General features: G+C 41.8%; 1 protein-coding gene across 1 annotated transcript; it reads left to right on the forward strand.

The window, feature by feature from the left end:
• The first annotated feature begins 1,325 nt into the window (after positions 1–1,325).
• On the forward strand, positions 1,326–5,907 carry LOC116516777 (vacuolar protein sorting-associated protein 29-like). Its single transcript, XM_032229405.1, is given in 5 exon segments — positions 1,326–1,370; positions 1,526–1,631; positions 1,634–1,716; positions 2,862–3,097; positions 5,790–5,907. Coding segments are annotated over 5 exon segments (588 nt in total).
• The last annotated feature ends 6,494 nt before the right edge of the window (positions 5,908–12,401 follow it).

Genomic DNA, 12,401 nt, shown 5'->3' on the forward strand with positions numbered 1-12,401 from the left:
GGGTCAGCTAAAGTTCGCTAAGAGACACGTACTCAGTACCTATGACCCAAGACAAAAGGAGAAGTAAGACCCCATCTCCTTATAAGGCTTTTTCCCCAAGGTAACCAATAGGAAATGAGTTAAGTGTTTGGGTGTGAAGCTGCCTTTGAGAATGTATAAGAATGTGTGCTTTGATAATGAAGGTTGTTCAGAACTTGCAATGTTAGTTATTTTGCTAACTTTCTGAACCTGGCTGCCAAATAAACTTTTCCTGTATCCTGAGAAGCCTAAAGCCTGTCATTTTCTGCAACACCCTGTTAACAGAATCACAGAGTTGGAAGGGACCTTGGAGGTCTTCTAGACCAACCCTCTGCTCAAGCAGGAAACCCTACATCATTTCAGACAAATGGTTGTCCGATTTCTTTCTTTTTTTAATCTTCCAGTGTTGGGGCACCCACAACATCTGGGGGCAAGTTGTTCCACTGATTAATTGTTCCAACTCTCTGGAGTTCTAGGTTGGTTCTCTCATGTGTAAGCGTTGGAGTTCATCTTTTAAAACATATTTAGGGAGCCCTTCAAAGGCATTTCTGAACCTATGCAATCGTTGGAAGAAATGTCCTTCTGGGTTCGGCTCCAAGTGGGGAAAAGAACACTGGAGACATGGAGGGTACTTGGAAAGATGGTTTATTGGTGGCCAGGACCACATGGCTTGAGCTCCTGAACAGAAAAGATGATCAGATGCTTCAATGTTGGTGGAGAAAAGAGAAAGAAGGATTGAGATGCTGAGACCCTGGTTTTATGCCCTCTCTGGCCTTTGATCTTGAGCTTGTATTCTGATTGGTTGTTGGACTCCCATGGGGCCGTGCAGGGGCAACTCTCTAGGCTGCGTTTTGAATCCAGGTTTGGTTGAGTTGTCAGATGCCATGTGGGGAGTTGGGTAAAGGGCCAATATTATCATGCCTTAATCCCATCCCCTGGAACTGAAGTGGAGAAGTCTTTATTATGTAAAGGGACTAGCTTGGCCTTCTTAATGGCCCATTGACAAAGTGGGGTTGGGCAGGAAGCTACAGGGAGCTATTATGTCTTTTAAAACATGTTTCTTACTTTTCACATCCAGAGAAATATTCTGCCTTTTCAATATTTCCTAGGATATTTCATTTTTCTGGGAGAGGGCTGGGGTGTCGAACTGGATTTCTCCGAGGGCTGGATGAGCATTGTAGTTCTCCACGAGCTGGCAGGGGGGGGGGGGAGCGAGGTGGAGATGGGACGGGAGCCTCCTGCATCCCTTTGCCAGCCAAAATGGGGCATGGGGGCCTTGTGTGCCTCATATTTGGCCTCCTGCAACAATGGGCCACGTGGAGGCCTCGCACAATCTGTTTTTGGCTGGCAAAGTACTGTTAGAGGCTCGGGAGGTCGTGCGGGAGGCCATGCAGGAGGCTCACGGCCGGCTCCACGGGCCATATTTAAGCACACGGCGGGCCTTGAGTTTGACACCCCTGTTGCAGTGAACTTTCCGCTGTATTTCTTTACCTCTTTTCTCCTTCAGCTGGTCCTGGTGATTGGAGACCTTCACATCCCAGACCGATGTTGCAGCCTTCCAGCCAAGTTTAAAAAGTTGCTGGTTCCAGGCAAGATCCAACATATCCTTTGCACTGGAACCTTTGCACCAAGGAGAGTTACGATTATTTGAGGACACTGGCCGGAGATGTCCACATCGTCAGAGGGGACTTTGATGAGGTAGGAGACTGGAGAACGTGGCTGATTCTGGTTTGGGCAATTGAAGACTGTCTGTTCCTTTGACTGAAAGTTCCACTGAGGTTGCTAGGTTGATGAAGGAGCATCTATTTTCCATGCTCTGGAACGTCTACTGATATTGTGGTGGTTAGCAATGCTTTCATGTTGCTTAGACTTAAACCCACTTTAGCATGAGACTGTTGAGCTAAAAACCTACCATTCCCAAGAGGAAATGGACTCAGGTTGACAAATAAACTTGATTCCATTAGCTGTAAATACAAACTAATGGCAGCTTTTTAAATAAAAGTTTTGTACTTTTAGTTTTCAAAACAGACACGACACACAAAAAAAATCCTCTTTCTTTACATAGTGTAGAAAGTGTATCAGTTGGTTACAAAAACATTTCATGCGTTTCCTTCACAGTCACCTGTTCTGACCCCCCCTTCTTCGCTCGTTCAAAGACAACAGGCAGACAGACTTAAAACAAAATAACTTTATCAGTTCTCGGCTCAGATTGGCTGCGAGCCCAAAATGAACATAAATAAAGTCTCTGGCAACAGAATGCAAAAACAAAGATCTCTTACGGCCAAACCAGGTGTACAGAAAGAAAGCAATTCACTTCTCCAAGTGTCTCTCACAAACCACGACCGATGAACAATGAACCATGAACGAATGACAAACGTTGACTTCTGCAACCAGGGCATGGCACCAACAGTCCTTTTATCTCCAGAAGATCACACTAATGATCCCCAGCTGCATTGTTATTCCTGCATCCCAACTCAACTCACAGCAAACTTCTGCTGAGTCACAACAGTCACCCATGATTAATGGCAGCTTTTATGACATGATCAGCACTTAGAACTTTCCATTATTGCCTTAAAATTAAAATTCCTTACAGATTATACAGATTAACAGAGTTGGAAGGGACCTTATAGGTCATCTAGTCCAACCCCCTCCACCCAAGCAGGAGACCCTACACCATTTCTGAGAGATGGCGGTCCAGTCTCTTCTTGAAAGCCTCCAGGGATGAAGCTCCCACAACTTCTGAAGGCAACATCTGTTCCATGGGTTGATTGCAATTATTATTATGGAACAATAATAGAATTATAGAATTATTATTGATTAATAATTGACATGATTCTTTGCAGGGCACGAGTTACCCCCAGCAAAAAATTGTCACTGTTGGACAGTTCAGAATTGGTCTGATCCATGGCCATCAAATTATACCTTGGGGGGATCTGGCCAGCTTGGCGATCCTCCAGAGGCAGCTGGATGTGGACATCTTAATATCTGGTCACACTCACAAGTTTGAGGCAGTAGAACATGAGAAGAAGTTCTACATCAATCCTGGTTCAGCCACAGGGGCCTACAGTGCTCTGAAAAGGTGAGAACTACACGTTTTGAGGAATTTGTTTCTGGAGAGCATCTCTTTTCATTGGCTGGTTGTTGGGTGGATGATCAGGCATGGCCATCAAATGAAAAACATTGGAGAAGAGACCCAAGTAAGGTGAAGTAGAACATAGAATAATAGGGTTGGAAGCAATGTTCCCTCTAATTTTTTTTCAGTGTGAGCGGAAAAGTACAGTGTTTGAACTGCACAGTTTCATGCCTGAGCACCTAAGAGAGCAACAGTTTGAACTTCAGTCTCGTCTGCTGGACATTTGCGCAACATTCCAAGCGCCAAGCACCAATTGTGAGCGAGGTTTCAGCCTGAGGAATGCCAGGCATGAAAATGTGCCACTCAAACACTATACTTTTCCGCTCACCCTGAAAAAAAAAGTCTCTCTGCTCAGCTTTTAGATTGTTACCCTTGCTAGAGAGAGACATGGCACCAACAGGGTCCTGGGATTTTGCAGGCAACCTATCCTCTCACATTCCTTTGGAATGCAACCCATCACATTTGAATTGGATTTTGCCAATTATCCTATTAAAAGATAATCCTATTATTCTAAAATATGACTAACTCAATATTAAAAACTGTAAATATTTAATGCTGATAAATAATAGCAGTAATCGTTATTTAGTATGATTAAAATCAGTATTGATATATCAATATAATATCTATCAAAATTGACAATAAACACTAAAATAACAATACAAATATATAATGTGGAATATAAATGTAATAAATATAATATATAAATGCAACATAAATGTAATAAAATAATTTATCATGAAACTCTCCCCCTTTAAAGTAGTAAGATCAATTAAATAGTCTAGCAAGTTTGGACAATATGCTATATGTTATGTTACTTAAGAATATATATACCTCAGAATCAGATACAACATCCACATCATTTCCAACTGAGTCAATAAAATCATATGCCATGCCAAAACTATTTTAAATAAAGATATGAAATTAATCAAGTATTGCATTTATTTTTCAAAATGAATGTACATTTTTTTTATTATTGAAGTTTTGTACCCTATCTTTTCTAACTAACGTTAACTTTAAAAAGATGTTACATCAGACTACAATACAAGTAATTAAATGAAGACTAAAATAAGTGTTTTGGCATATTGAGCTTTTTATATTTCTTTCTTATATTGCTTCCTTAGTTGAGAACTTGCTCCTCAGCTTACTTACGCATTAACTGTTTGTTGCTTTTTATTCTGTTTATTCATTCACTGCTCCATCTTCAGTTTTTTTCACAGGGGGCAGGGCTTCCTTCCTTCCTTCCACTCCTTTGGCCACCAATTTTGATCCAATTCGCAATTCGTATACTTTTTCTACCACCACCATCTCATCAAGCGGAATATCTCTCTCTCTCTCTCTCTCTCTCTCTCTCTCTCTCTCTCACACACACACACACACACACACACACACACACACACAGTCTTTGGGGGGGGGTGTTGAATTACTCCGCCTCACAGCAAAGACGCTGGGCTCTGGGTTACCCCTGCCGCCGCCTCCACCTCCGCCGCTTTCCTACTAGCTCCCGCGGCCTCAAAAGCACGGCAGAGGAGGAAGGGGGAGGGATAACGCGGGGGTCAGCTCAGGTGCTCCGCGTGGAGGGAGAGGCACCACTGCCACCGGCGGCTCATCAAAACAAGTCTGGGGAGGTCCTTTGCGGGCGGCCAGTTCTAGCCGCCTGCAAAGGACTTCCCCGCGTTTGCTTTGGTAGAAATCTCTGCGCGGCAGTTAGAAACTGCTGTGCGGGAGTTTCTTTCCACGTGCGCGGCCGCGCACCTTAGAGGGAACTGTGGTTGGAAGGGATCTTGGAAGTAAAATAGAATAACAGAGTTGGAAGGGACCTTGGAGGTCTTCTAGTCCAACCCCCTGCCTAGGCAGGAAATCCTACACCACTTCAGACAAATGGATATCCAACATCGTCTTTAAAACTTCCTGTGTTGGAACATTCACAACTTCTGGAGGCAAGTTGTTCCATTGATTAATTGTTCTAACTGTCAGGAAATTTCTCCTTAGTTCTGAGTTGCTTCTCTCCTTGATTAGTTTCCACCCATTGCTTCTTGTTCTGCCCTCAGGTGCATTGGAGAATAGCTTGACTCCCTCTTCTTTGTGGCATCCCCAGAGATATCGGAATGGGATGGAGCAGAATAGAGCAGAATATGGAATAGAATGTAGAATGTAGAATGTAGAATGTAATAGGATAGGATAGGATAGGATAGAAAATATATAGAATATAAAAAATATAAAATAATATAGAATATAGAATTATAGAATATAGAATAGAGCAGAATAGAATAGAGCAGAATAGAATAGAATAGAAGTAGGGTAGAATAGAGCAGAATAGTGTGGAATATGGAATAGAATGTAGAATGTAAAATGTAGAATGTAATAGAATAGAATAAGATAGGATAGAATAATATAGAATATAGAACATAGAACATAGAACATAGAATATAGTAGAATAGACTAGAATAGAAGTAGGGTAGAATAGAGCAGAATAGAGCAGAATAGTAGGATAGAATAGAGCAGAGCAGAACAGAACAGAATAGAATTTTTTATTGGCCAAGTGTGATTGGACACACAAGGAATTTGTCTTCGGTACATAAGCTCTCAGTCTACATAAAAATTACTTCCTATTTCAACTACAAATGGTTCTTCTTTCCAGGGATGTAATTCCGTCCTTTGTTCTGATGGATGTTCAGTCCTCCGTTGTTGTTACCTACGTGTATCAACTCATTGGGAACGAGGTGAAAGTAGAAAGGATCGAATACAAGAAAACTTGAAATGGAATGATTTTCCCCGGATGTCTATTTCATCTAGAAAAGTTGAGCAAATTTGTTCACATCCGTTACAGTGATTTAGTGTTGTACCTGTTCCTCTTGGGTTCTTCAAGCTGCTTGAAGTTATTTGCCATGAAATTAGAGAGCCATCTGAATATTGGAAAGTAACCTTTTTCGAACATTTAAAAAAAAACTCCCCAAATTTGGAATCACCAAAAACTTCTATTATAGTGGCTGATGGGGAAAAAGAGCAAAGGCTGTTTGTATGTCCCAAATGTTTAAGTTTCTGTGTTTGAATAAAGCTGTTTTTTATGTGCATACTGTCAGCGTTCCAAATACCATGTAGAATTAAATCAGAGTCGAAGGCAAAACTATGCTTAAAGTTCCAATTTAATAAAGCAGGCATGTTGGCACATAGCTGTGGGGATTCCAACTCTAGAAGTTACATCAGAATCCCACCCAGTTAAAAGTTCATGATCTTGTCCCCACACCCACAGTCCCTCACATGGTCCAATCTCCTTCTTCCACGCTGGTGTCCATGCCCAGCTTCTTCCGGTCAGGTGTGAAAGTGTGGAGACAAAGGATGACCTTGGCTTCTAGCAAAGAATGAAAAACAATACATTCCAAAATCCTACTCCTTCTAATCCCCCCTCCCATTGACTATACTTAAAGAAACAGCATAATGAAATAAGAGAAAGTGTGGCAGGCCAAAATTCTAAAAGAAATATAAATGCAGGCCTGACACATACCTTGAGAAGGTGTCATTTCTGAAATCCAAGGACTGGGGTGGAATGGTTGACTTTAACATGGCCTTAAGGAATACTTTGTGTTTGTGAATAAATCAAAAGGTCAATGTAAGTCTACAACGGGAAGGTACAGTGAGTAGCAAATGACCAAGGACAAAGTATGACATAGTGTTGTGGGAGAGGTCCAGGTTGAGCCAAAGGGAGGGGTCAAAGACATCAGCAGGTGTCCCTTCATGTCCACCAGAGATTTAAATCCAGCTCACCATGAATCCCTTATCTACCACCAAATTACTTTGACTGTTAGTAGTTCAGATTCTTATAGAGAGCTCAAGCTTGGAATCAATCTTTATACCCATTTGAACTGCCGGGATCTCCTGATTTCTCTGGCACTGGACAGGTGGCCCTTGGAAGAGACCCAAGAATTGCCCTGGAGAACACACAACTTGGGATGGACCATGAGAATCATCTGCTTGTGTTTGGCCCACAATCTCCAAAGAGGTACTAAGTGCTGCAAAGCAAGAATGAAGACCATAAAATGGTACTACCTTCACCTCCAAGACTTTCTCCAGATCTTCACTATTCACTATGGAACGATGTCTCCTTCTTCCAAAAAAGATTGCATTTGTTTGCAGAACTTGCAAAAAAGAAAGAAACCCTACTGATGGATTTTCCTTCCCATCATGACCACATCTGGCAAGTTATTTCCAGGTTGAATCTCTCCTTGATCAGTTTTCCATCCATTATTCCTTGTCTGGCCTTCAGGTGCTTGGGGAAAATAGCTTGACCCTCTTCCACTCTGTGGCAGCCCCTCAAATATTCGAACACTGGTGTCATAGCCAGACAAGGAATAATGGATGGAAACTGACCAAGGAGAGATTCAACCTGGAAATACGGAGAACTTTTCTGATAGTGAGAACAAACAACCAATGGAACAGAAGTTTCCTTTGGATGTTGTGGGTGTTTCATCACTTGAGACTTTCAAGGAGACTGTCATTAGTCAGAAATGGTGTAGGGTCTCCTGTTTGGGCAGGGGTTGGACTAGATTACCTACAAGCTCCCTTCCAACTCGGTTATTCTATATTCTGTATCTTCCCTGGTTCTTCTCTAATGTCTATTATGAAATAAAGAAGCATTCCAGAAGCAAAGCATGTAGTCCTTCCCCAAATGGGCCTTTCTTAAACATACAAATCAAATGTCAAGAATTTGGAGAATGTTATCAGACAATATTATGTTCTTATATGGTGTATATTTACCTTCACTTCAGCAATGTAATTATGAACTGTTAAATCTTTCCCCTATGTTCTCCTTTTGGATATATTTGACGTTGGATGTTTCCTATCAAATAACTTTTCTATTTAAAACAGCAAGTCACGCCTGATAGTTAAAACACTCACACATGCGAATGTTTTTTGGAATGCTTAGATCCTGACGTTAGGAAACACAATTGAAGGTGTAGCTCTACTGAGTGGATCTTTCTGATTTGGGCACCCCTGGTTCTGTTTTCTGCCAATGGACCAGGCTTTTGCCTCATAAGAGTTGCATGAATTTTACTTATGCAAATTCCTCCTCTGGTCGTTTGCTTCTGTTTGGAAGGTGTCACGCATGGCTAGCCAACTCAGCAAAAACCCAAACATTTGCATGGATGTCATTGATGCATTCTGAGAAGATTTAAAGAGAGCAGGTGGAGAAAGATCCCACCGTCATTTCCTTCTCATCTGTCCGAATCTGCGGCTGTAGATAACCTACCATGATCTGGTCAATATTTCTCTTTGCCTTTCTAAATTCAGGTAAGGAAGCAGGGGCATTGAGCATCGGTGCAGCTGTAGTATTTGGGATCACAGAAAATCTCATCATCGTGATCTTATTTTTCTCCTCCATGAAAGCAAAGAGCCAGAAAACACTTCAAAATGTGCTATATTTTCAGTGAGAATATTTTTTTAGCTCAGGGGTTGAATTTGAGGGAAGCCTCAGTGCTCTGACCTTGGTTGTTTTCTTGACAATGTTTCATTATCCTAACTAGATGACATCATCAGTGGCGAGAAAACCCCACTCCCCACTGGCACTGATGATGTTACCTAGTATGGGTAATGAAAGGTCTGCAAGAAAACCACTAGAGCCTCAAGGATGCTTCATATTATACTTTGCTGGCATTCTGAAAAGTCTAGAAAATGAGTCCGTTGCTTTCTCTTCTCCAAGGGGTCAATTCACAGTCACCATGGACCCAGCCAGCCTCCATGTCCGGCTCCCTGGGAGAAACGGTGAAATTATCCTGCACCGTTAGTGGAACTTTGAATATTATTTCCTGGCACCAACAGCAGTCTGAGCAGGCTCCTCGGTATGTGCACTATTCGGGTGGCAGCAGGGGTGACGGGATCCCGGATCGGTTCACGGCTTCTACCTCGGGATCCGTTGGGTATTTAACCATCACTGGAATCCAGGCTGAAGATGAGGCTGATTATTACTGTTTGATGTGGCAAAGCACTGCCAGCTCGTTGCACAGTGGTACAATCTGATGAGGAACTGAGACAAAAACCATCTCTCGTCCTCCACAGCAGCAAAACGTAGAAGTCCTTAGAAAGCATAATTCAATGCACGAGTGAGACTTGTTCTATTAAAGACACAAATCAACCGCTCTCACAGCCATAACCCGTTTTTGGGAATACACAGAGACCCAGTGAGTTGGATGTAGCAGCAAAAGTTTCCTGGTTACAATAAACATTTGCTCTTTCTCTCCTGTGCTTTTTCAAGAGGCAAATGGACTTTGTTTTTTCCCCCCTCCTTGAAGACGTTTCACTTCTCATCCAAGGAGCTTTTTGAGTTCTGACTGAAGGGTGGAGAATGGAAGGATGTATATTCCTTGCCGTTATCTGGTCATTAGTGGAGAGGCTCACAGAGAGAGCGCTAAGGACCAAGATGACTGCAAGGAATATACATCCTTCTCTTCTCCACCATTCACTCTGAACTGAATGGGCAAAAGAAAGAAAGCTAAACAAGACTTTAAAATTTGGATAATTGAAAGATATATAATTGCGGGAATATAAGGCTTCATAAGTATTACGAAGTTAGGATTATAAATTGTGGTGCTTTGGAGACTTAATTATGGGACTGTGAAATTTTATTAAGCAGGAGTTTTTAAACACTGAGATATTGGAAGTATAGAAATAATTTTTTTTTATAATTCTGAACATCCCAGTTATATCATCCCAAATTCTCTGAGTGGAAAGACAGATTCACACTCAGCCAAATCTCTAGAAAGTTGCTACCAGTCCTAGTTGACTGTATGCAACTAGAGGGAGCAATAGGGTAAGAAGAGACTAAGAAACGACAGAACATTTCCTTATATTGCTGTTGCTTGTCTCTCTAACCAAAGCCATGGAAATTCCGCCCATCCTTCAGTATTGACTTCATGCAAATCTTCCTTTGACCTCCCCGTGATTTGCAAAGAATCTTCAAACAGACTTTCAACAGACCAGAGGTATTTCAGGAGAAGAGTCCTCCACTCCTCTTATGAAATAAGTAAAAACGAAATAACTGAAAATGAAATAAATAAAAATGAAATACATAAATAGTTGAGGCGTTCACCAGGAGTCAAGGTTGACTTGAAGAAGCTCCTATATAGAGAGCCAAAATTGCTACTACCACAACTATGCATGCTTGGTCTTTGTTTTGCAGTGATGTCCCCTATCCCCCTGAGACCTCGTGGGCACAGAATAGATTTGCATAAAGGTGCTATTTTGTAACTCTGGGTTTAATTTAAGAAAGGAGAACTTTCACATTGGTGTCTTTTTTCAACAAAAGAAAAAGCTGCCTTCCTTGTTGAGAAAGGATCATGGAACAGATGTTGCTTTCCCTTCTATTTCTCAATTCCTTGACAGGTAAGACCTATTGGGAGAAATCATCTGTAGTATATTTATTTGTTTCATTTTAGTTAGTTAGTTACTTTGTCAAACATGTATGAGACAACAGGCATAAGTATAAACGTGGACATGAACAAAGGAAATGGGCACGAATAAATGGGGACAGTAGGACAGGGACGGAAGGCACGCTGGTGCGCTTATGCACGCCCCCTTTACTGACCTCTTAGGAATGGGGTGAGGTCCACGGTAGATAGTTTAAGCTTAAAGTTTTTGGGGTTTGAGGATGCAACAACAGAGTCGGGTAGAGCATTCCAGGCGTTGACCCCTCTGTTGCTGAAGTCATATTTTCTACACTCGAATTTGGAGCAGCTTACCTTGAATTTATATCTATTGTTTGCATGTATTATTATGGTTGAAGTTGAAGTATTCATTGACAGATAGGATGTTGTAGTAGTCAATTGTGTCTACTATGCTTAGGTCAGACTGTAGGCGGTGTAGTTCTAGGTTGTCCAAGCCCAAAATTTTGAGCCTGGTGGCAATAGGGATTCTACTGCAAGCAGAAGAGTGGAGTAATCTTCTCATGAAATACTTCTAGACTCATTCAATTGTATTAATGTCCGTTATACAATGTGGATTCCAGGCAGGTGAGCTGTATTTGAGAATTGGTCTGGCAAAGGTTTTGTATCCCCTAGTTTGGAATGTAACACTAGATTGTGGAGTCCTTTGTAATATCTGAACTTGGTTATTCACTTGCAGGCATTTCATTACCCAACTAGGTAATGTCTTCAGTGCTAGTAAGTGTGGGGTTTGCTCCCTGCTTATATTCAGTACTGGCCTTGCCATTGTTGGAGAAAGTGTGGTTTTCTCTTCAGTAGGTCCTTGATTAGAGGGTTGTGGATCCTATTCAGGAATCAGGGTTGGGTTTTGTGGTTGTTTCTCAAAGGAGCCACAGAGAAGAGGAGATCAAGCTATTCTCCAAAGCGCCAGAGGGCAGGACAAGAAACAATGGTTGGAAACTAATCAAGAAGAGAAGCAACCTGGAATTAAGGAGAAACTTCCTAACAGAGAGGACAATTAACCAGTGGAACAGAAGTTGCCTTCAGAAATCGTGGGTGCTCCATTACTGGAGGTTTTTAAGAAGAGACTAGACAGTCACTTAACTGAAATGCTGAATGCCGTATTCCAAGTGTGGCCTTACCAAGGCATTATAAAGTGTTAATACCACTTTATAAGGCCTTGGTAAGGCCACACATGGAATATGGCATTCAGTTTTGGTCGCCACAATGTAGAAAAGATGTGGAGAGTCTAACAAGAGTGCAGAGAAGAGCAACAAAGATGATGAGGAGACTGGAGACTAAAACATATGAGGAACGGTTGCAGGAACTGGGTATGTCTAGTTTAATAAAAAGAAGATCTAGGGGAGACATGATAGCAATCTTCCGATATCTCAGGGGTTGCCGCAAAGAAGAGGGAGTCAAGCTATTCTCCAAAGAACCTGAGGATACAAGAACAAGAAGCAATGGGTGGAAACTAATCAAGGAGAGAAGCAACTTAGAACTAAGGAGGAATTTCTTGATCAGTGGCACAACTTGCCTCCAGAAGTTGTGAAAACCCCAACACTGGAAGTCTTTAAGAAGATGTTGGACAGCCATTTGTCTGAAACAGTATAAGATTTCCTGCCTAGGCAGGGGGTTGGACTAGAAGACCTCCAAGGTCCCTTCCAACTCTGCTATTGTATTGTATTGTAAATGGTATAGGTTCTCCTGCTTGAGCAGAGGGTTGGACTAGAAGACCTCCAAGGTCCCTTCCAGCTCTATTCTGTTCAGATGTCACATTGTGAGCTGTCAAACTATCTGTTTGCTTGCTTGTCATTAACCTGCCACTTAACATTTGT

Source organism: Thamnophis elegans, chromosome 13, assembly GCF_009769535.1.
Source record: "Thamnophis elegans isolate rThaEle1 chromosome 13, rThaEle1.pri, whole genome shotgun sequence".
NCBI classification, from domain to species: domain Eukaryota; kingdom Metazoa; phylum Chordata; class Lepidosauria; order Squamata; family Colubridae; genus Thamnophis; species Thamnophis elegans.